This window comes from Vigna angularis, chromosome 2 (genome assembly GCF_016808095.1).
Source record: "Vigna angularis cultivar LongXiaoDou No.4 chromosome 2, ASM1680809v1, whole genome shotgun sequence".
NCBI lineage: Eukaryota > Viridiplantae > Streptophyta > Magnoliopsida > Fabales > Fabaceae > Vigna > Vigna angularis.
Window position 1 is genome coordinate 349,764 of NC_068971.1, and position 23,677 is coordinate 373,440.

The 23,677-nt window shown below is 25.9% G+C and overlaps 1 protein-coding gene across 1 annotated transcript; it reads right to left on the reverse strand.

Moving 5' to 3' along the window:
* Positions 1–9,145: 9,145 nt before the first annotated feature.
* On the reverse strand, positions 9,146–11,741 carry LOC108321659 (protein FLOWERING LOCUS T). Its single transcript, XM_017553477.2, has 4 exons — positions 11,532–11,741; positions 11,393–11,454; positions 10,294–10,334; positions 9,146–9,544 (listed from the first exon to the last, which is right to left on the reverse strand). The coding sequence occupies exons 1-4, from the start codon at positions 11,721–11,723 to the stop codon at positions 9,321–9,323; spliced, it is 519 nt and encodes a 172-aa protein (XP_017408966.1). The 5' UTR covers positions 11,724–11,741; the 3' UTR covers positions 9,146–9,320.
* Positions 11,742–23,677: the final 11,936 nt, after the last annotated feature.

Genomic DNA, 23,677 nt, shown 5'->3' on the forward strand with positions numbered 1-23,677 from the left:
ACAAGAGGATCTGTTGATCTAGGCATAGTTAATGTTTATATATAATATAAGCTCTTCACCTATATAACTTGGTTTCTTCTTTGAGCTACAATGAATGAGCGAAATGCCTATTTATGCATGCAATTGCGTACGTTTACTGATATTCATTATCTCTAGATTCTTCTCCTCCATATATACTTATTTCCGTATCATTTAAAGTGAAAATTCCTTCAAGTTTATGCGAGGGAAAAAGAAAATCTTTAGAAAGATGCATTCTGGTGCCACATACTTTAAGCTGTGGTCGTAAGCACTTCACACTTAAGTGTTATTCCACTCATTTACAACGTTAAACTTGTCTTGTTATATTACAGAACATGTTATTTAGGTTTGGACAATCTGTTTAAAGTTGATGTTTATGATTTGGTAATACTAGAGAATAAAAGTGTCACTTTTTAAAGTGCGTATTTTTGTGCCTCTACCAAAGAACAATGGTGTTGTTGTTCCTCCAAAGGGCCACACGGCATGATCTGATTAGATAGATAACTTTCTGTGCCAACTGTAAAGTCATTGATCCATATTCTGTTATTCCTTTCTCTTGTCTGCATGCTCCTCTCACTTTCTTTGCCCATACTTTTCTGTTTTCAAAGGATCTCTGCCTTAAATTTTGAACTCAACTGCCTTAATTTATAGTAAATTACTTGGATCAGAGATCGGTATCGTTAAGTTTCTATTGATTTTACCTTAAATTATATTTTAAAATCGTTATTATCAAATTCAGATTTCAGTTTTATAAATGGCCAAGTCAAAATTTTACAAAGTCACTTGGCTTTTGTTGTATAAAGCTTTTGAGATAAACCACCAAACAACTTTAACGCAGATTCTGGTTTGGGATAGGTGCATGGATAAAAGTTATCTATAGATGAAGATTTTCATGAAAGTTTTTCAGATTGAAAGAACCAGAGCTTACTAATTTAATGAGAATTTTCCTTTTTTTTAGAAGGATGATGCTTGATAAGTATGGTATGTTGCATTTTGAAGGGATATCACATGTTGGTCCTTAATATATTATGCAAATGAGGGTTACTTAAAAGGGTGGTGATTCACTACACTAAGAATTCGTAAGTAATTAACTTACCTATAAAAACCTTCGTAGTTAACTTTCATACGAAAGTTTTATTAAGTAACATACATAAAAACTTTTTCATAAATAATTTAAATATAAAAAAATTGAAACAGAGTTTTGTAACAAACATACAACTTAGCTAGAATCTCTCTATAACCATATATATATATATATATATATATATATATAATAATAATTTTATAAATACAATATAGAATCATATAAAATTAAAAGACTTGTTAACTATATTATTGCTCCCATAAAATGCAAATTTTCCAAAGGTTATATCTCATTTCCTTGTCCACCCAATACGCATCATTTATCATGAAATAAGACTTGAAGAAAGTGAAAAGTATTTATTCTTAATTGAGGTTCCATCTTGCATCTTAATTAAGCACAAAAGAGCAAAAGACATAAAGTAATGCATAATATTTGGTTCCACAATACAGAAAGCATTCTTTTAATATGTTATTATCATTCATAATGAAATTGACAAAAGTTTATCCTCTTACAAGCATTTATTTCCTTCAAAACTTGAATTATAAATTGTACAAAATAAGCTCTTCCAAAAAAAATAAGCTATGAATACTATAAAATGGCGCCGCCACATTCATCGTCGTGGTCACCACCGTCACGTTGCGGAGTTTTATCGCGGGGCGAATGACTAGGTGCCTCCGCCGGCATCGAAGCCAAGTCGGAGCATCGACTTTGTCGCCTTAGTGGTCTGGAACAGCTGGTGAAGCGGGAGATCCAAGTCGCTCTTGTAAGAATTGAACTTGGAAATGTCGTGTGAGGGTTCAAAGCCGAGATTAGGATTTTGCCTGTTGAGGCAATTAAAGGTTTGCGGTCGACGAAGATTTGCGTTGCTGCCGACGGAGCACCGGCGCCGCTACGTGTTGTAAAAGACTTTCTTAAGGTTGATTGAGATCATATATACATAGATATTATTTGAATTCATTGTTTTAGAAAACACCATAACGTATTCCAGAATTATTTATTAACAGTTTTGTTCTCACAACTTTTTAATGAACCACTTCCCTTTCAGGTATTCTATCGAACAGTTTACTGACATTCCTGATTTGGTTAAGTTTAAGGTGCAGTACACCCTGGAGGTTGCACATTTTGTCTACGTTCTTGTCGAAATAACGAAAACACAATTCGATGAATCCCTGCTCTTGGTCGTGGACTTTCGTACGACACTATCTCTTCCCCGAATCCATGCATGCACGCAAAAAGTCTCATTATAGCTGCTCCAGTATTAATAATCAAACAACATTTTCAATAGTCCCACATTCTTAAGAGTATAAAAGCAAAATTTTAACATAACTCCACGCTTTAATACGTACCATTATGGACAATAAAAGCACTATCAACCCAATACTTTTCATGGAGGATCATGCTAAATAAAATATTTAGGGACCAACTAAACCGAAGAGATTGTAGGCTAGAGAATTTTGTGTTATGTGTGGGGAGAGACAATCAATCATCTATTTTTAAGGTGTAACCTAAAAATTTCATAATATGACAAGTTTAGGTTGAGTCGAAATTAGTTATTTACTAAATTCTGTATGTTTTGATATTCGTTTTTGTCACTATTAGATCAAAATAGGTACTAAAATGTCAAAATCAATGAATGTTTAACAAATTAGCAATTAATGTATAATAAATATAATCACAAATCTCTTTACTTCAAACCTGTATGTATATATTTCAGAATGAACTTTTGACAACCTAATCGTGCCTCATTTGGTGTTAATCATGTTTTGTCATAAGTTAATATCCATCAGACCTAATCATTTTTTAACGTTTTGTCAGTATGATACAATGTCTTGGTCTCTGGAGTGGTCATCGTAGTATTCCTCACTATATGGTCCGTCCAATCCAAAGTTGGTCATACGATACATAGCATATGTGTGATACTTGGGTGGTGCAAACAATGCAAACCATAACCAAGTAAAAACACACTTTAAACACTTTTACCAAGTAGAATTGAACAAAAGGGGAAATACCATTTGGAGGGGGATGCGGATAGCTACTACGTGGAGTATATAATATTGAAGAAATAGCATTTTGTTTACAAAAGCAAGGGAGATGGAGAAGAAATTCTATGTATGGCTCAAATAAGATTATAGGCATGGATAAAGAGCAAAAACAAGACAGCAGCAACCTTCACATATTCCAATTGGGTTTTATGTCCTGTGCATTCAATTAAAACACTGTCGTAAGAAGCTTATACATATTTATGTGAGAAGGATATTTGTCAATATGGACTACCTACAGGGCAATATTAACCAGGTCAAAAGATATATCATATACCTTGGGAAAGATATGACTAAAAGTAATGGACTTATGCACAACATCATGAACAAAGGTGGAAGGAAATCCCACAAGAAAATATGTCCAACATAACGTTGTTGGAAAGATGGATGATATTTGCATAGCATGTTTTTCTTCACATTTAAACCCATATGTATAAGATGAAGTATAAAAAAGTTGCAGATTTTTTTTATAAAGGTGAAGAATCAATAAAAAAAAAAAAAAAAAACAGATGAATCTTTCTGTTTTCCATATCAACTCATATGATTCGGTTTATTACAAAAAAAGTGAAAACATATGGATACAAATTTAGAAAGCATATAAGTCATGATAGAATATATTTTTGCCTGAAGAGTAAAGAAAACAAAAGGTATAAAAAAGTTCAGAATTTTCTGAATCAAAAGAATATTGAAAAGTAGATATTAGAAACATAGAATATCTTCTTGATGCAATATCACGTGAACATTACGACCACAGTGAAATTAAATATTTGAGTCTTATAAACACTTTTATTAGATTATATTAATATGACATTAATTTAAGACATAAATCATATTTGAAAGCATCACCAATTAAGTAACAGTGTCACTTAATTAAGGTATAAAAAGTTAATAAATTGCATAATAGAAGGGACACTTACCAGTGCAGATAATAAAATTACTATTAATTTGATTAATTAAAACCCTAAAACGTGCTATTCCAGAAAATTTGAGAGTTAATTGTTCCTTCTATTTATGAGTTTACGGGGAAATACTATATATATATATATATATATATATATATATATATATATATATATATATATATATATATATTTTGTGTTTACTCATATTGCATCCTAATTAGATTCCCATCTTCTTTTTCAATAACAATTCAAGAGAAAAATACATAAAAAATAATTCTTAAAGAAAGCTTTTGCAACTTGCAAGATGCATATGCTATCCCGAACATTTTGATGATGTATTGGATATGTGGTCGTGAGAGAGATACCTTACACTTGTTGGGATGAAGGTATATATTTTTATTTATTCCAAAATATTTATAAAATTTATTTATTTTTTCCTTAGAGAATGTTAAATGTAAAATTTTAGTTATTTTTTAAGTAAAGTTTTGACTTTATTTTATATATATACTGATTATATTATATATTTTTGTTCAAATATATTGCAGGGATGGACTCCCCATCTTCTGCTCACTTTATTAGATTAAACATTGTATTTTATTATAACAAACTATCAACAAAAAACGAAAATTATGAATATATCATGAGTTTAGTTGTATTTTCACTACAAGGAAGAAAATATTACAGAATCATGTAGCTTTATTAGAAATATATTGTGCTGAGAATTGCAAATAGAAAATTTCGGGAAAATAAAAACCTAATAGTAATATTTTATTTTTTATTTAACCTAATATTTAGAGACAAATCTTATAAAAATAATTTTGATTAGATGAGTATGATCGCCGTACAGTTTATTTGTAGCAACTTCGATCAAAGATTAAGATTGTGATCATACAATTATGATTGCACCTTTTTGTAGATTCCAGATATTTCAAACACATCAATTTATCGTGATCATCATTTTTTTAATATTTTAATTATCGCAGTGTGTTGTGATGGAAGGATTAATGTTACCATTTTTATATCAGAATCATCAGACACTGTCGTCATCGGACGATCAATGTCATCGAACTATGTTCAGACAATCCATAATGTCATTCTTTTTATGTTTGATCATCGAATTGTGTTGTGATAGAATTGAAATCAACGAAAATTTGATTATTAATTGGCGTTGTGATTGCACGATCAATGTTCTTTTATATTTCGATCATCATCACATTAGATTATTTGATCATCAACTTGTATTGTAAATGAACGTCGTGAATTTTTTATATTTCGATAATCAATTTGTATCACCTTTTTCTTAATTTCAAAAATATACTTATTCTTGCAATCTTCTTTATGCCTCACCAAAAATCCTACAGCGAAAAACACCATAATAAAAATGAAGATTAGTAATATTTCATGTTAAAGGTTATTGAGATAGTATTTTATCAAATAATTCTTCCTTCTAAAACTTTACGTACTCAATAAAAGTTTATTTATCTTGTTGAATCATCATATTTGTTTTATCTTCTTCATGTTGTGACATAATCCTTCTAGTTGTTTTCATTTCTTAAGATAATATCTTTCTATAAAAAATAAATAAAAAACAAGTGTGATGCATGACTAATTTTACTTACCGACTATGAGCACCAAAATATTCTAGTTAAGAAAAATGAATCCTCTAAATTTAACATTTCATTTGTTTTCTAATTTTCTTCTTTGTCTTGCTTTATTTAACCTACTACTTAGAGATTATTCCATATAAATAATTCTTATTTATTATGTAAATTCATCGTATTTATTAGTAGAAATACTCTTTGAATACTATTAAGAATAACTTAAAAAGTGTAAGTTTGCGTAGAAAAAGTTGGTGCAACTTTTTAAGTTGACCCAAAAAGGGCTAATATAGGAATTTGTCACCATAGGTTTCTTCCTCTAGATTAACCTATCACTTTATCTTATTATTATTTACATATAGTTATATTTTGATCAGTGTTCAGATTTGGGGTATATTAATGAAATCCAATTTCTTATAATGATGTTTTTGTCTGTGGATAAGGCTCAGCTTAAAGGCTCCAACCATCAAATAAATAGGTTTTTTCATTATTATCTTGAACTCAACAAAGACATTTAATTTTCAATAACAACTACATTTTTGTCATGAATATATTTTAACATAAATATTTTTGTCATCCATTGCCCTACTGCTTTAGGCTATCATTTTATCTTATTATTATTTAAATATTTTTATATAGTGATCGGCGTTTTCAATTAGTCGAAATATAAATATTTTTATGTTGATGAAGCCAATTTGTTATTATGGTGTTTTTTTTTTCTGCTTCATTATGTCTGTCACATAATGTGAATCGAATACGAATTTCTTGTTATTGTGGTCGTTTCCGTCATTAAAAAACTTCCAATCTAGCGAACCAAAAGAAGAAACTTTAACCCAAATAAATCAGTTTTTGTTTTTGTATTTTATTTATAAAAAAGGGAATGAGATGAAATCGACTAAGAAGGAGAAGAAACATAGCAGTAAGAGAAAAGACAAACAAAAATTAGTGTCTCGCGGAGAAGAAGAAAGTGGGGGGTGGAGTAATAAAACGTTAGAAATCAAATAGAAAAAATGAAATAGAAAACAAATCGTGTACGCCCAACTAAATTATATTGGGAGGGTTACTCCCTACACCACCCATATTGTTTCTTGTACCACCATATTTTTAAAAAAATTCAAAACAACCCTTTACATTTTAAAAAATCATTCACTTCCACTTCTTTTCTTCAATAGACGTGGACTTCTATTGAAGAAATCTTCATGTCAGTCCGTTTAAGTTTTATGGTTTTTTCTTTTAGTTTTTAGTTTATTAAAATATTATATTTTAAATTAATTTATAGATTATTTTTTTGTTTTTCTATAATATTATTCAAATTAATTTTATTTTATTTAATTAAATAATTATTATTAATTTAATTAAATTATATTTTTTTAATTAATTTTAAGAAACGGATGTGGCGACTTCGGTTCAAGTTTTTTCTTTTTTTTAATTTTTAATTTTATTAAAATATTATATTTTAAATTAATTTATAGATTATTTAATTAATTTTGTTTTTTATAATATTTTTATTTAATTAAATAAATATTATTAATTTAATTAATTTAAAGTAAAACAAAAATCAAATTAATTAAATTAATAATATTAATTTAATTAAATAAAATAAAATTAATTTATGTAATATATTATAAAAAATAAAAAAAAATTAAATAATATACAAATTAATTAGAATATAATATTTTAATAAACTAAAAAGTAAAAAAAAAAACTTAAACGAATGTAACATATCCGTTACTTATAATTAGTTAAAAAATAATATAATTAAATTAATATTAATATTAATTAATTCATTAATTAAAATAAAATTAATTTATATATAATTACGTAACAAATTTAAAAGAAATTTAAATAATATTTATATATTAATTTAATATACAATAAATTAATAAATTAAAAACTAAAAAAAAAAGCATAATGCTTGAACCGATGTGGTCACATTCGTTGAAGTATTTTTTTTTCAACGGATGTGACATATTCGTTGAAGAACTTTTTCTTCAACGGATGTTGACATCCCTTAAAGAAAAGAAGTGGGAGTGTAGGATTTTTTAAAATATAAAGAATAATTTTAGAATTTTTTAAAAATGTGGTGGTGCAAGGAGAAATCTGAGATGGTGTAGAGAATAACCCTCTTATATTGGATGTATGGGTGTTGCGCCCTCCACCACCACCTTATACTTCCTCAACCTCCTCACATTATTTTAAATACAATTATATCCTTAAGTTAAAAAAAAATTTTACTTTTACCCAATTTTAAATAATTTGAAACCCTAATTTTACTTTCTCAGCACCCACCCACGGAACTCTCTTCTCCTTTCCCCATTTTCGTTTCACCTGCCCACCTCCCGCACTTCTATTCCTTTTTCTTCCCAGTTTTTTTTTTTGGTTTGAAAGCTTCCATTGCCGTCATGGTGTGAAGGAGCGTCGCCGCCGTGGTGTGGAGGAACATTAAGGAACGTCCAGAGCATCAACCAGCATGGGGAAGTATACATCAATGGAGATGTAACCTAATAAAACAAACTCTAAAATAAAAAACGTAACCTTTAAACGGAAGTGACATCCTTCAACGGATGTCACTTCCGTTTAAAGGTTACGTTTTTTATTTTAAGGTTTTATTTCAAGGTTTATTCGAATACGACGCACTGCACCACGAGAGAGACTGCTTGATAATTCTTTCCACCACCACCAACCTTTGCAACTTGTAATATCTCACAACGACGAAAAAAAGAGAGGAAGAAATATAATGTTAAAATGAAAGAAAAATATTTTACTCATGTACGGGACTAGAATATGTTATTAATGAAATAGATTGTGAATGGGTAAAATTAAAAAATAATAACCCTAAAAATAAAATTTTACTGAGGGATAAAATAGTAAAGAGGAGGTGGAGGGAGAAAAGTGTAGTGGTAGAGGGAGCAACACCCTGGATGTATCCGAGGACTTTGGGCTTCTATCATGGGCCTTAGCCAGAGTTTCTATACATTTTATAATTTTTTTAATTAATTCCGTGGAATTTACTTTTCACTGGAAATAATTTTTTTTCTCGGTTTAAATTTTATGTTTTTTATCTACAATATAGCCTCTCTATTTTATTTCCTCTGGTTTTAGTCTATAAATTTGAAAAAAATTTAATGATTTTTTATTTTATTTTAACCAAATAAAGTATTTTTATGGTATTTTAAATCAATGTGTTAGGTTTAAAATTCAACCGGAACAAGATAAAAGAAATAAAATACATACAGAATGAAATATTGAATTAAAAATGTAGATTTTCTTAAACCCAGAAACTAAAATCATACAGAAGACAAAATTTAGATATGAAAATTAAAAGAAACAAATTCCAATTCATTAGCGAAATTTTGTAAGTTTTTGTTGTTAAATATTTGGAAAAAATATATAAAGAGAAAAGTATTATAACGGAATAATAGAAAGTCTAATTTCAGAATAGAGGTTAAAACGAAGGAGAATTTTTCACACAAATAGTAATTTTTTTTATTATCATAATAACACACTGTAAGTTTTATTTACTCACATAATACATTTTTATTGTGCTAGTTCAGAATTTAATTTTTTTTAAAATCGAATTCTAAACTAAGTATATGAATAGATAAAAGTTACAGTATCTGAATAGATAAAAATTATAGTATACTATTTTAGAGAACGTGTGCTATCTGTATAAAAAATTCTATGCCCTTCTTCCACCCCAACCATTTTCACGTTGACAGTTGAAATAGACAGCGGCAACTGGTAATCCAAGGTTGTAAACTTCAGCAAAATCTCTGGTGTTGAAATTGTGACGCCATCTTGGAGCATGCACTATTTGTCTACCCAATTGTCGAAACAACACCAAAACAATACGATGAATCCCCGACGTTGGTCGTGGACTTTCATATTCCACGATTTCATGTCCTGTAACATACATCACACACTAATCATAAACAAAAGAAAATATTATTTCACACAAGCTATTTTTTATTTCAAATCAAGCTTTATTTCAAATTCGTCAAATGATAGTTTTAGACTCGATTACTTTTATTTTGAGATATTATTCGTTTTAAAATTTGCATTTTGTTATAGTTTGCTTTTAAAAACGTTTTGAAATAGAAAGAATATTTAAATTTTCTTAAACCTAAACTCTTAAAGAATTTAAATTATTAGATGTGGTATAAACATAAATTTTTTCGAGTTAGAGTCTTTCCTTTGTTTGAATTTTATTTAAAAATAAAATAAAATAAATATTTAAATTATCTTATGTTTCGATTTTTAAGTGACATAAATTATTAAGTATGATAAAAATATAAGTCCTCTAGTTGGTATTTAAGAGTTATGGAAGGTTTAAAAGAATAATGGTTCGTTTGAAAATCTCAGTCTCACAGTGTTTATATTTTAATTTTAAGTCTATCAGGTAACATTATTAGAATTAATCATATGTGATTTGATATGGTTTAAAATATATAAGAAAAAAAAATCAAGTTGTCTCAAATTTACTACTAGATCTTAACAAAAATATCTTTTATATTTTTGAAAGAAAAAAAAGAAAAATAGTATAAAATGAAATTAATAAATATTTTTAGTTTCAATGACCTGCTCCTAAACAAAATTCAACGATTCAAATATATTCCGACAAAAACATTACAAAATAAATGTTGTGGCCGTACCAAAGTTTGCCGCAGTAGTAGCTGGAATATTGGTCACCAACCTACGCATTCGGTGAACAACGAAAGTTATCAACACACATAATTATCAAACACTTTTCATTAAAAGATCGATTTATTGTACGGAATTGAAATTTAAATCAAATAGATCTTAATTAAGAGCAAAGGGGTTTCTTTACCTTTCATGGAAGAGAACTTGTTCACTCTATCACTCCTTCAAATCATAACTTGACCTAAAATACCACTTTTAAATTTATTTATTTATTTATTTTCAATTTTTTGTGGGTACTCCATTCTCAATTTGATACTACTACCTTTTCTATTAAATAATTCTCACGTTTTTTACTTTATTTTAAATTATATTTATTTAATGTAAAGTTTTGTTGTTCTAAAAAAATATATAAATGCATTGATTACGTTGAAATCTACTTTTTTTTTTATATTTTAAAATGTTTATGACTACCGTTTGTTCATTTCAATTTCAGTTCAGATTTTATATTTTAAATATGTATTTAACTTTTTATTCTTAATTATTTTCGTATATTTGTTGAATAAATTGTACTTTTAAAGTAATACTTTTTCTTTTAAAGTAATACTTTTTCTTTTAAAGTAATACTTTTTCTTTTAAATTTTGTATTGAACAATAACATATAAACTTTTAATATTATATACCTTAATCTATTTATTTGATTTTATTTACAATAACATGATATTAAATAATTTTTAAAATTAATATTCATGAATGAAAATATTATGATTTTTTTTAGAATTAAGAGAATAAAATACTTTGGCAAATTCAAAAGTAAACTACTGACAATATTTAAGTATTTGAAATTGACCAATATTTTCAACTTTTAACTATTAATTACAGTATACTAAAAAGCTGTGTAAAGAAAACCTTAAATTACAATATATTTTTTACCCTCCCTGTGAAAAGAAAAATGATCTATACAGTAATTGTGATAAGGGCTAAGTTTAGTTTATCCTTGTAAACATAAAAAAAGTGATGGTTAATATGTTAAAATAAGGAAAGAAGTGTTTTATGTAGAAGTTTGAGATTATGGTAGAAAATGAAGAAAGTGAAGAAAGAGAAGGAACTGACCAATGCAAATATTCCTTGAAAGAAGGTTGACTTGGGCTAGGAGCATCAGGATTCACCATTATCTGTTTATGGAAAAAATGCATGGAAAAACAGAGTGTTGAAAGAAGAAGAAAATGGAAAGAGAGAAAAAGGAGCATACCAGAGTGTAAAAGACTCTTAGGTCATCTCCACCAATATGAACTCTTGGTTTGTTCACTATTTGGGAAGGTTTCAACTCACAACTATTGATAACTTCTGTCTGATTCTTATAAACTACTCTCAGACTCACAGAACTCGTAAATGGATCCAAAACTTCTCCTATTATACGTCCAATTACAAGAGCACCCTCCATTATTGATCTTTTCTTCCCTTTAATTCACCTCATAATTTAATCTGCTTCTGCCTATTTATACACCTTCTTGCAATGTCTTTCTGATGTGACTTCCATATATTCTTTCCTTTCTTTTTTTCTTATACATATTAGGACTGTTTAAGGGACTTGGATTCCATTTCATTTATTCACACACACGTGTGTATATATATTTTGAACGAGACCAACTTATTATTTAAGCTTAATTCAATCCCACAAAACTAGCTTGTAAAGTGAGGTTTGCACCTCACTTATATATTATATTTTGGCCTTATCTGTAGTCGATGTGAAACTTCCAACACACCTCCTTCACGTCGAGATATAGACATCTCGTGCGTGGTAGTAGAAATTGGGACTTCCAACACTTATATTTATCACTTTTAAAATATATTATTTTTATTTATAATTATTCTGACCTTAAGTTTGTCGAGCGATATAGTTAGAATTTATCAAGGTACATCCAACATATTGTTTGTTGAGTTTTGTCTACAGATGTCTCGAATGGTGAAAAAAAAATGAGTATTGGAATCATCCCTAAGAAAGGATTAAGGGATTGAATGTTCGGTTATCAGTGAACACCAATATTTTGATTTCAAATCTGTTAAGAAACTTCGTTAAAATCATCATACATTCAAGATACGATCCATTTTAGAACGTGAAACTTCATAAATATATAAATCATCTTTAATCTTACTCTTAGGCCATGTGAGATTATTGATCATGATATAGAGAATAATAAACACTCGAATACATGTATGTTATTTGTATTTTCACTAAATAGTATATTTAAATAAATCAAACCAAAAATTAAAGTTAAAAAAAATGGTATAAATATTTGAAAAAGGAAATTAAGACAAAAAAAATATGTGAATTTTTTCTTTCTTTTTTTCTGAAATAAACTTATATATATAATAAAAAAATTTAAAAATATATTATAGTAATAGGAAAGTTTAAAGCATGGGTTTAACATAGAAATTTATTGAATCTAATAAATAATAAATTTGAGTAGATTGAATTGAGATTTACTCAAGTATTAAAAGCACCCAATTCAATATTTAGATTGAATTGGAGTGATCTATATTTTTTTGATAATGTAATCATGAACATTTTTCTTTAATATAATATTTAGATCTGTATTTATAAAAGAGCATTATTGAAAAGAGAAAAGGAGGGAGTGCTTCACGTGTTAAAAAAATTAAAAGAAGCATCTTTACTTTATGTTTCGATTTTTAGCTATTGATGGAATAAAATAGAAAGAGATAAGACTAAAAATAAAATAAATGAGATGGAACAACTCATGACATGAAATATTTTATATGAAAGAAGTAAATCATTTGTTCTTCCAGATTTTAAAACCCAATAATGATCAAAGAAATTAGCATGCAATAAATGAGTTTAATTTTCGTATTGATATAATCTAAAATATTTTATTCTTCAAGGAAACTTATTATCAAATATAAACATGCAGTGATACTCTAAACTTTATATAAAATAAAAAGGTTTACAAAACTGGTAACTCTTAGATCAAATATATTTATTTAAAGTATAGAATTCTCTAAATCGGCTTAGAATTTTCATCCAAACATGCTTCATCCTTCATTGATGTATATGACACAATTATAACAAGAAACAAATATAAATACACAAAAAAACGAGTTAATTATAATAAACTAAATATATGAGCAAATGATAATTATATTTCGTTTATATCGAACTACTTACAATTAATATATACACAAAGAACAATAAAATATTCAAACAAATGGTAGATTTCTTTCAAAAAATTTGTATTTAGTACATCTTATAAAAAATACTAATATATGATTCAATTTAAAATTTAAATATCATTATATCATAATAAGTATGGATGATAAATGAATATGTTTTTGTAAGTATTATATAAACTCATCATGATTTGGACGGAGAATCTCACGTTAATTAAGTAGCAATATGAATATAAATAATATTTTTTTAAAATTATTAGGGATGAAAATTATTTCATTTGAATTTTGTCTTCAATGAAATATCCTTACTTAATAAAAAATTTAGGAAACTTTAACGTTTTCTCAGGTCATAATGAAGCCAACCAATTACTATACTTAATCTACTATGTAATCAATACAATTATATGCCAACTTAACATTCTAATCACCCTTAATTTATCTTCTATTTTTAGTTTATTCTAACATTCTAAAATCCACGTTAAATTAGTAAAGTATATTTTTTTACCTCGAAATGACTTCGAATCTAGAAAAAAAATACCAAGAACTGCATCTCTATAAGTATAAATACTTATAATTTTTAATTCTAAATCATAAGGGTAGTTAAGAAGAATTAAAACTGTCAACATCATAAATTACGAAAGATTTTAAAAATTAAAGGACTTAGAGGAAAAAAAACAAACATATTTTACTTAAAATTCTAATTGAATAAATGTGCTTTTTAATTTTATCGCGCCTAATATGATTATAAAAAGATGAGAAATAAAATGAAAACCAATGGAAAAAAAAAAACTTAAAAAGAAAATAAAGGATTGCATGGATGTCGGTTAGCATTGTATTTTTAGAAACCTAAAATGGCTACACTTTGATTTAAACAAAAGAAATTCATTTCAAACCATTTTATTCTGCTTCCACCAAATTAATTAGGAGGAAAAACAGTAGACGAAATCAAATTGATATTTTCATTCTTTGATTTATATCATCTTCCACTTATCTTGATATACACTCCCCATCTAGTTGCACCACTGCTTTATATATATATATATATATATATATATATATATATATATATATATATATATATATATATATATATATATATATATATATATATATATATATATATATATATATATATGTGTGTGTGTGTGAAAATTTTAAAAACAATCAACATTTTAGAATAAGAGAAAATGATTCAACATTGTCAAAAAAAAATTTAATAGACATTATAAAAAAGTAATACCTTTTATTTATTGGACTGGATAATTATTGAGTTAATCAAAATAATATCTCTTAAAGTTTCACATCACCTAATATAAGAAATGATGTTATATAATGAACTATAAGTTTATGTTTTTATATGTGTCAAAATAAAAATATCTAAGTTTATATTTGACTTTTCTTATTCTCTGCTAAAACTTTGTAAGGTTTGGATTAAATTATTGTTTTGGAGCATGTGAGTATACTTAAAATTATATGGATGATTCTTGAGGGTAAAGATGATAATATTATTTATGATTATACATATTTTCTTATGAGAGTGGTATCAATACTTGTGGTTCGGTAAAATATTCTTAGTATATTATAGCTTAACATGACCTTTCACACCTAAAAATATAATTTTTTTGTTGTTAGATAATCATTTTTTATTATTGAAGTTGTAATGACATTTGATAGCACTGTTAAATGTCACATTTGATAGCATTATCAAATGAAAATAATATATTTTAAAAAGTTTAAAATCACTTCCGATAAACAATAACATGTGTGATAATGACTATATAATGAATTATAAGTTTATAATTTTAGATGTCTAAAGTCAAAAACACTTTAAGTTTGTTTTTGACTCTCTTTTTTATTCTTTTGTAATAAACAATTATAATATTTAAACTAAATTTTTGTTTTGAAAAGTGTAAGTGTACCCTGAGTCAAAGAACATAAAAAAGTTATTTATTTATTGTACAAATTTTCATTTAATATTATTATCTAATTGTCATTAGATAATAATTATGATTTTTTTTAGATTTTGAAATTTCTATATGTTATATTTGTAACATCTCATAATCTCACACTCGACATTTAATAAATTTTATAAATTTTGTAACATTTCTACATTCGGTCACACGGTAATATATATATTTCACATTTGATAATTCATAGTTGATATATTGTAGCATTACACCACCACTCATAATGAATATAAAGGACTTCATACAAGATACCTATATATATATATATATGTTTTAAACTCAGATTTCAACTAAAAACTCATAAATACAACTCGAACTCTTCTAATTTATTTTTCTATCTCTTCCTTCATTGGCACTGAATCGGACGATATTCCTTCATCTGCTCCCGTATAATTATACGATCATCGCACAAACACAAACAAGTAGGGGTGACCTAACATGAAACAAATCATTTGTAAAACATGCATAATTACATTGATACACTTAATAAACATCATATAATAATTATGTCATACACCTTCATACTACCATACAACAATCGCATCATAGACACTCATCCCATCATACCACAATCCCTAATAGACACTTATCCCACAATATTCAATAGACACTCATCCCACAACACCCAATATACACTCATCCGGATGATACGTTGATGAGCGGTCACGGGAGGTTATGCACTTGTGATGACTTCTACTTATTCTTACAAATATACTTCCAAAATATTTTATACCATCCACAAGGTTAGTCCTCAACACTATGTCCAAAACCAGCACATAGACCAGGACCTCCTGCCCCTCTCACGACATAATTCATCATTCTCTACTTGAGACTGGACGATTATTAGAGTATCAGGATAACCTCCAACAACAGAACCCTCAACATCAACATATACACTAATATCATATCATTACAGAATCTCTCCATGAGACTCATATCATGCACATATTCCTCAACTCATACTATACCATTACAAAATCTCCCCATAATACTCATATCATGTTCAGATGCATAATTTCATATCAACATCATAAAATACATTCATCACAGAAATCATACAAGATAAATATATCATAAATAAATTAACAATAATAAAATATTACTATAAATGGTCACCGGAGAAGAATCAAATGTTTGACAATCATAAAAAAATAATCTTAATATAAAAATTCTTGGGGAAACAAGAAGTTGCATCTGGCAGAGCCGGTTAGACAACTTCTCATCCTTCTAAACATGCAAAAGAAACAACTAAATATTCTAAGTAACAACAACGTAGAAATATTATAACAGAATCAATATCACCTTTTACAACTATCAAACTTGGATCTCACCACAGAAGCATGTTCTTATTCAAAATTCAAGATCATACAGAAACAAAATACTCCATATTCAAGATTTAAGATCAGACAAAAGCAAAATATTCCATATTCAAGACTTAAGATAATACAAAACAAATTACTCAAGATTAGCTCCCCTTACCTCTATTCCAGACTTAATCTCCTGCTTAGAAGTTGTTCCCCGAAAACTTCCAGAATTTCCCCTTTGCAACTAGAATTTCCTCCAACTCTCTTCTCTCAAAAATTTTCTCAATTTTGGGTGCAAGTTTCAGCCTTCCTCATGCTTGCTATTTATAGGCTAAGATTTGACACTATTTAGGTTTTTTTTTTTTTAAATAATATTTTATTATAAATAATATTTAAATCCAATTACAAAAAGTTGTTCCTCCTTAACTCCACTTCTGAAAGTAGTTTTATTTATTTATTTATTTTTTAATATTTTATTAAAAATACTATTTTATAAAAAATAATATTTTGACTTCACCACCAAAAGTGTCTTGCTCACCATTCCACTTCTGAAAGGTTATTTGACATTTTACAATCATATTATTTTTATTTTATTTTTTATTTATTTATTTTATATATATATATATATATTTATTATTATTATTATTATTATTATTATTATTTTTAATGGACTTTACAATATTATTGTGTTAATCTTATTTTTCTATCTATTAGTAGAATAATTTATTTTCATCGAGGGGACATATCATGATTTATTGTGAGTGTATTATGTTCATAACCTTTAACATAACATAATAAAGTAATTTGGCTATGTCATTTATTTAATTTAATTTTTTATTAATAATTTAAACCTGTTTTAGTAGTTTATGATCTTCAATTAAAATGTCTTCAGATAGCTTTTTTCCAATTTTTTAGTATTTGTTATAGTTTTCTTTAAATATAAATATGTCAGAACGTCTAATTACTAAAAGATTTTTGACGAAGTTTTTTATACGACACTTTTTAGGAAATATCTTGATTTAAAACTGAAAAAAAAATATTAAATGAGTAATTTTTATATTGTTTTTTTAACACTTTTTCAACTTAGATCCAATCGTTTAATAAATTTTGTTGGCTTAATCTTTATTGTTAGCAGACAGATCGATCCTTTAGTTTTAACTATTAAGATAATTTAACGAATAAAATTGTACTATTAAAACAAAGGATTTATTAAGTATATATTTTCTTGATTTTTATTATTTTTTATACAATAAATATAAAGATACACTTGAATATTTTAATATATACATATACATACATACATACATATATATATATATATATATATATATATATATATATATATATATATATATATATATATATATATATATATATATATATATATATATATATATATATATATATATATATCGTAAATAGAGGAACGAAAACATAAAGTTTTAGAAATTAATAATTAAGTATTTAATTTATTTATTTTCTTATTTTATTTTGCTTAAATACTTACCTTTTCTTTTTATCTACTAGAGCTCATAGGATAGGAGGGTGGATTCCACTTTGTCTCTCTTTGTAGTGTGTTTTCTTTTCTTCTGGAGGCGACGTGAGAGATTCATCTTTTAGTGATTAGTTTAACTTAATTAATTTTTTCTTTCAGGATAAAAAGTATCAAAAGATAAAATAAATATTATCATTTTTATACAAAAAAAAAAAAACTACAAATAGACAAGGATAATAATTAATTTTAATGTTTTTTGTTTTTTAAAGGATTACGTGAAAAATAAATAATTATGTATTTTTTAAAATAAGAGTAGGTGAAAACTAAACTAAAAAAATAATAATAAAATTGATAACTTTTAATATATAACTTCAAAAATTATAAATAAAAATAAGAAGACATCAACGACTACAAAATAAAATAGACCAAGGCGCATATACTTGTTTAAAACAAATTACATAAAGTTTAAAATTCTTCATGATACTAAGAAACACGGGAGAACGAGTTATTTATTTTGAATATTCGATATCTGTGTTTTTTTATTATTCAAGTTAAGTTCTCCTCTTTAATTCATTATTAGTCACTACAATTTAAGATTTTACGACTTTAGTCCCTCGAATTATTATTTGAGCAAATTATACTCATCATTCTTGAAAATTGTCAAATTGCCCAAGCTTTTTTTTTTATTGTACATTTATCTTCCTTAATTGTTTAAAAAATATTAAACCAACACTTTTTAAAATCCATACTAACTCTATTATTTGTTCGATAAATATCATGACATATATCCCTTGTAAATGTTAAAAAAAATGTCTACACAAAATTACACAATTATGATACTTTAGAGATAAAAATTGTACACTTAATTTACCTCAACTTTTATTCATCATTTATCTGCTTTTACTTTTTTCATTTTTCAACTTCTAAAAATTTTAAATTTAAAAAACAAAATCATGATAATATAAATAATAGTAATAATAAAAATATTAATAACAATAATAATAATAAATAAAATAATAAAAATTGTAAAAAAAACAGAACAGAAAGTAAGAAAAACAAGAAAAGAATTAGAATGAGAAAAAAAGAGAGACACACAATATATATTCTCTGTTTTATGTATGGAGAAATAAAAATAATGAAAGTGCTCCGTTAAAGAATGAGCGATTTGTAAATGAAAAGAAAATAACACATGCACACAAGTTATTAATAAAAGAATATGTAGAGTTTCTTTGAAGTAGTTTAATATGAGAAGAAGTACTCGTAAAAACAAAATGAGATGAGTACGGATTCGATTATTTGAAATAAAAGTTTATTTTTATTCTTATTTTTATCTTTAATATGATATAATGTTTTTATCCTGTATTCGCTCTTAAAAAACATAATAAATAAAATATAATATTATTGAGTATATAAACCCTAAAAATATATATAGCAGTTGTTATCTTTCAATTGACATAACTAATACCCTTTTTTTCTAATTAAACATAGTTTTTTAATGATTAAGAAAATATTCTACTAACTTTGACGGTGAGTTTTCTAACCAATTCTTTAAGAGATATTCTTAATCAATATAATTTAGAAGGTCAACAAACAAATAATAATAATTTTGAAAAAACAACTTTAACTTTATCAATTGAAATAATTGTTAGAATACAGTCAGTAGATGTCATTTGATAAAAGCCTCATGCTAAAAAGATTTTTGTAGACTTGAGTTGAAAAATAGTCTTGAAAAATGTATCACGAGTATAAAACATCATCGTTTCATATTTTTGAATAATTGAATATTATTTAATATTACTTTTTATTTATTTATTCTAGTGATAATAAAATATTTTATTTAAACAAAAAATAAAATTCAATAAATTTAAATTATATTAGTTTAAATAAAACATCTTAACAACATCAACTTAAAAAAATAAGAAAAGTCCTTACAGACGTAGCAAAAAAGCCTCAAATTATATTAATTAAAAATAAATTCAAATGATCAATCTAAAATAAACATGCTTGACACCAACCAAAAAATATTGATAAAAAACATAACCTATGAAAAATTAACTCAATTATATCATTAAAAATAATCATAATCAACTTTAGTTTGAAAAAAAAATGACTAACTTTAATCATGAAAATTATGTCAATTGACCACATCTTAATCTCAAATAATGTTTAAATAACATCATCCTAATTATATTGAAGTCAAGTTGATAATGTTATCATTAAGTCATCTAACAACATTCTCGTGAACATGAAATCTAAAAGGGAATAAAATAAAATTACATTTAACATTTCAATTTATTTTAAATATTTATCTAAATAATAGATTTTATCACAATTTTTTTACAAAAATAATTGAGCTTTTAAATATTCCTTGTAGTGGTCCATACTATAGAATTTATTGAAATTGATTGCCCACTTGCGGATGACTCTTTAGATTTTTTACTTTTATTTTTAAATTGCTTAATTAATTTTAAATTGCTTAATTAATCAAATCTGAAGGGTGGAATCCAAATAGTAAAAGTTTAAAGTTTGACATAAAATTAAAAAGAAAAAAATTGAATTAATATTTTAAAAGTGATAAATTTTGTGACGATAAATTTGTCTCATTTATGTTTCTAAATTTCCGATGACATTAGTAACGTTCAAATGATTTCCTATTAAAATTATAATTAAATTAAAATAATTATATTTATTTATTTATAAGTTTGAGAATTATAATTTAGGATAAAAATAATTAGTAAAGTTAGATTTTAAATGTAATTCAACTCTACAAAATCGAGTTATACATCTAAATGTAAATTAAACTTGTCTGTAGCTTAGCTGACGTGAAACTTCCAAACATGTAATTTTGTAGAAAATTTGTTGTGACGATAAGAATTGAAATATATCGCAGGTGTTATTACGATGTTCGCGGTTGGGAAAGGAAGAGAATTGTGAATTGAAAGTGTTTTACGCCTCTTCACGTTTTCTTTCATGTTATTAAGGGAACAACTGATGGCAGAACACCACACGTCGTAGGATCAACAGAGCCGTTGGAGAAAGCATAGGAAGAAAACAAAGGTTCCTTGAGAGCAGAGATCTTCCCACGACACGACACCCATCATATCTGAAATGCTTGTTCTTATGGGTCCATTGCCAACTTTATTAAAGCTCTCAAAAACATTCTCAGTGGTTCACCTCCCTTCACCTATGTTATCTCAAAGAATATAACTAAATATCTCACTGCCATCAGATTCTCCAGAAAGTTCACGATTGTGAATGTTTCTTCCCTTAGGCGTTTTCACCATTCACGTGAACACCTTCCTTTTCTGCTTCCACACACCACCAATTTTTCTTACGAATAATCATACACCGATAATATAATAATATACTTTTATATTCATTTAACACGGATAAAATAATTATAAAAAAAAATTATATTTTAAAATTTATATATATAAAATATAAAAAAATATTAAATAAAGGTAGAAGATTTATGTGTATTAAAATATATTCTTTTATTTTTTTTATATCTTCTGTTCAGTCAACCTAAGATAAGAATATTAGTGTCATTAATTATCATCACTAATTAAAAATCCGTTTAAGAAGTCTAGTTTGCACTTTGCACATTCATATTCGCAACTTTTCTGTGTTGACTTAACCATCAGGCATCTTTGCGTGCGCGACCACATACATAGTAATGTGTGGATCAAACACCATATTCCCATTCCTCGCTTTCTCTACACACAGGACCAAACATCCACATACTAAAGTGATATACTATTATCTAATATACTTCATTTTTTTTAATTTCTCAATTCTTCACGTTCTTTTAGTCTTTTCAACTAAGATTTGTTTTTCAGCGTCTTAAATATAAAGTTAAAACGATGATCTCTTAAATTGAGAAAAAACAACGTCTAAATCAAAACTGAATATGAATTGTTTGTTAAAGTTAAGTAAAAATAATAAATAAATATCCGTAAAATCTATAACAACCATCTTTTTTTATTATATAGAGGATCGTGGTCTACATATATAAACACACATATCATTCCAATTTCTTTCTCTTTGTCTTCATCAAAGAGAAAATTTATAAAATATTAAAAATATTCTAAAAAAAGAAATATCAGAAATCAACATTTATTATTCAAAAGGAAATTGAGAACTGCTTAAAAAAAAGGGATTTATGGCCTATTATAGATACTTATGAAATTATAAATATCATATACATATATTTTCTAACATTGATAATATTTTAAGACAAATTTGTCTGTTATTTTAAATTTTAAAAATTTAGTAAAAGAAAAAGGAACTTGTATTACAGTCTGGTATGTAAACTTTGATCTGTTCAAAATTTTATTTTTAAAAATGTGAAACCAATAAGTATAAGAAAAAGCTACATTTATGGTCAAGGATAACAATTTTTCAAACCACTATTATTGATAGATAAGAAGATTGAGGGAAATAAACAATATTTAAAATGGTGTTAAACTCCTCTTTTTTAAAATGAAACATGTGTTAGCTATGTCAATCAATTTTCAACAATTTTTACTTTAAAAAAAAATGTTTCGAGATTAAACTGCTACAAAAACAAATTTTAAATTTGGATGACAAATTTAAAATAAAAAAGAATAAAAAGTTATTTTTAAATTTGAAGAATTTAAAGTGTGAATTTTTCATTTAAGGACTAAAAATTTACTTCTGAATTGGGTGCTACAATAAATTTTGGACTACAAAGATTTAAGTAAAAAAAAAAGTAAAAAAGTTACTATATTTAGTAATGTCTAACCATTCACAGACAAGTCAGTAAGTGTAATATGATAGTAGTTAGAACTAAAATAAATTGCTAAAATTTGTGAAAACAAATTTAATTTTAAAGACTAAAAAAGTATTCAAATTTAAATATATATATATATATATATATATATATATATATATATATATATATATATATATATATATATATATATATATATTTAAACCTTATTTTCTTTTGATTTGAAAAACTTTGCAACAAACATCTTTCTTCAAAATTAACTTTCAGATTCCTTTCTTTATAAAGTAGGTTTTCTTAGAGAAAGTTGACTAAAGTAGCTTTTGAAAGTAAGTGACATTCGTTGATATCTCAGCCAGCCCAATTCTATCAATATTAATATCACATTTACATATCAAATTAGTAAATAATATTAGTAAACAATTTTCCCATCTGTTTCGTAAAAAAGACAAATAATTTTGCTAAAATAATCTACGGGAAAGATGTAGTAATTAACATATTTCACATAATTTTTTATATAATATCTCTTAGATACAATACAAATCAGAGAGAGATCTAAAAATTTAAGAGAAAAGATCGAAAGAAAATAAAATTTAATATAAAATATATAATTTATATATAAATTTAAATACTTTTGTTTTAATATATATATTGTATTTTTTTTTTAAGAGGAAGGGCTTGGGTTCATGTCTGTCT

Bases quoted from the DNA above. Each gene is read 5' to 3' on its own strand.
- LOC108321659 (XM_017553477.2), bottom strand. From the start codon at position 11,723: ATGGAGGGTGCTCTTGTAATTGGACGTATAATAGGAGAAGTTTTGGAT. The intron at 11,455-11,531 runs GTATGCTCCTTT...TTCCATAAACAG, and splicing joins TAAGAGTCTTTTACACTCTG to ATAATGGTGAATCCTGATGC. The intron at 10,335-11,392 runs GTCAGTTCCTTC...CCGAATGCGTAG, and splicing joins TTCAAGGAATATTTGCATTG to GTTGGTGACCAATATTCCAG.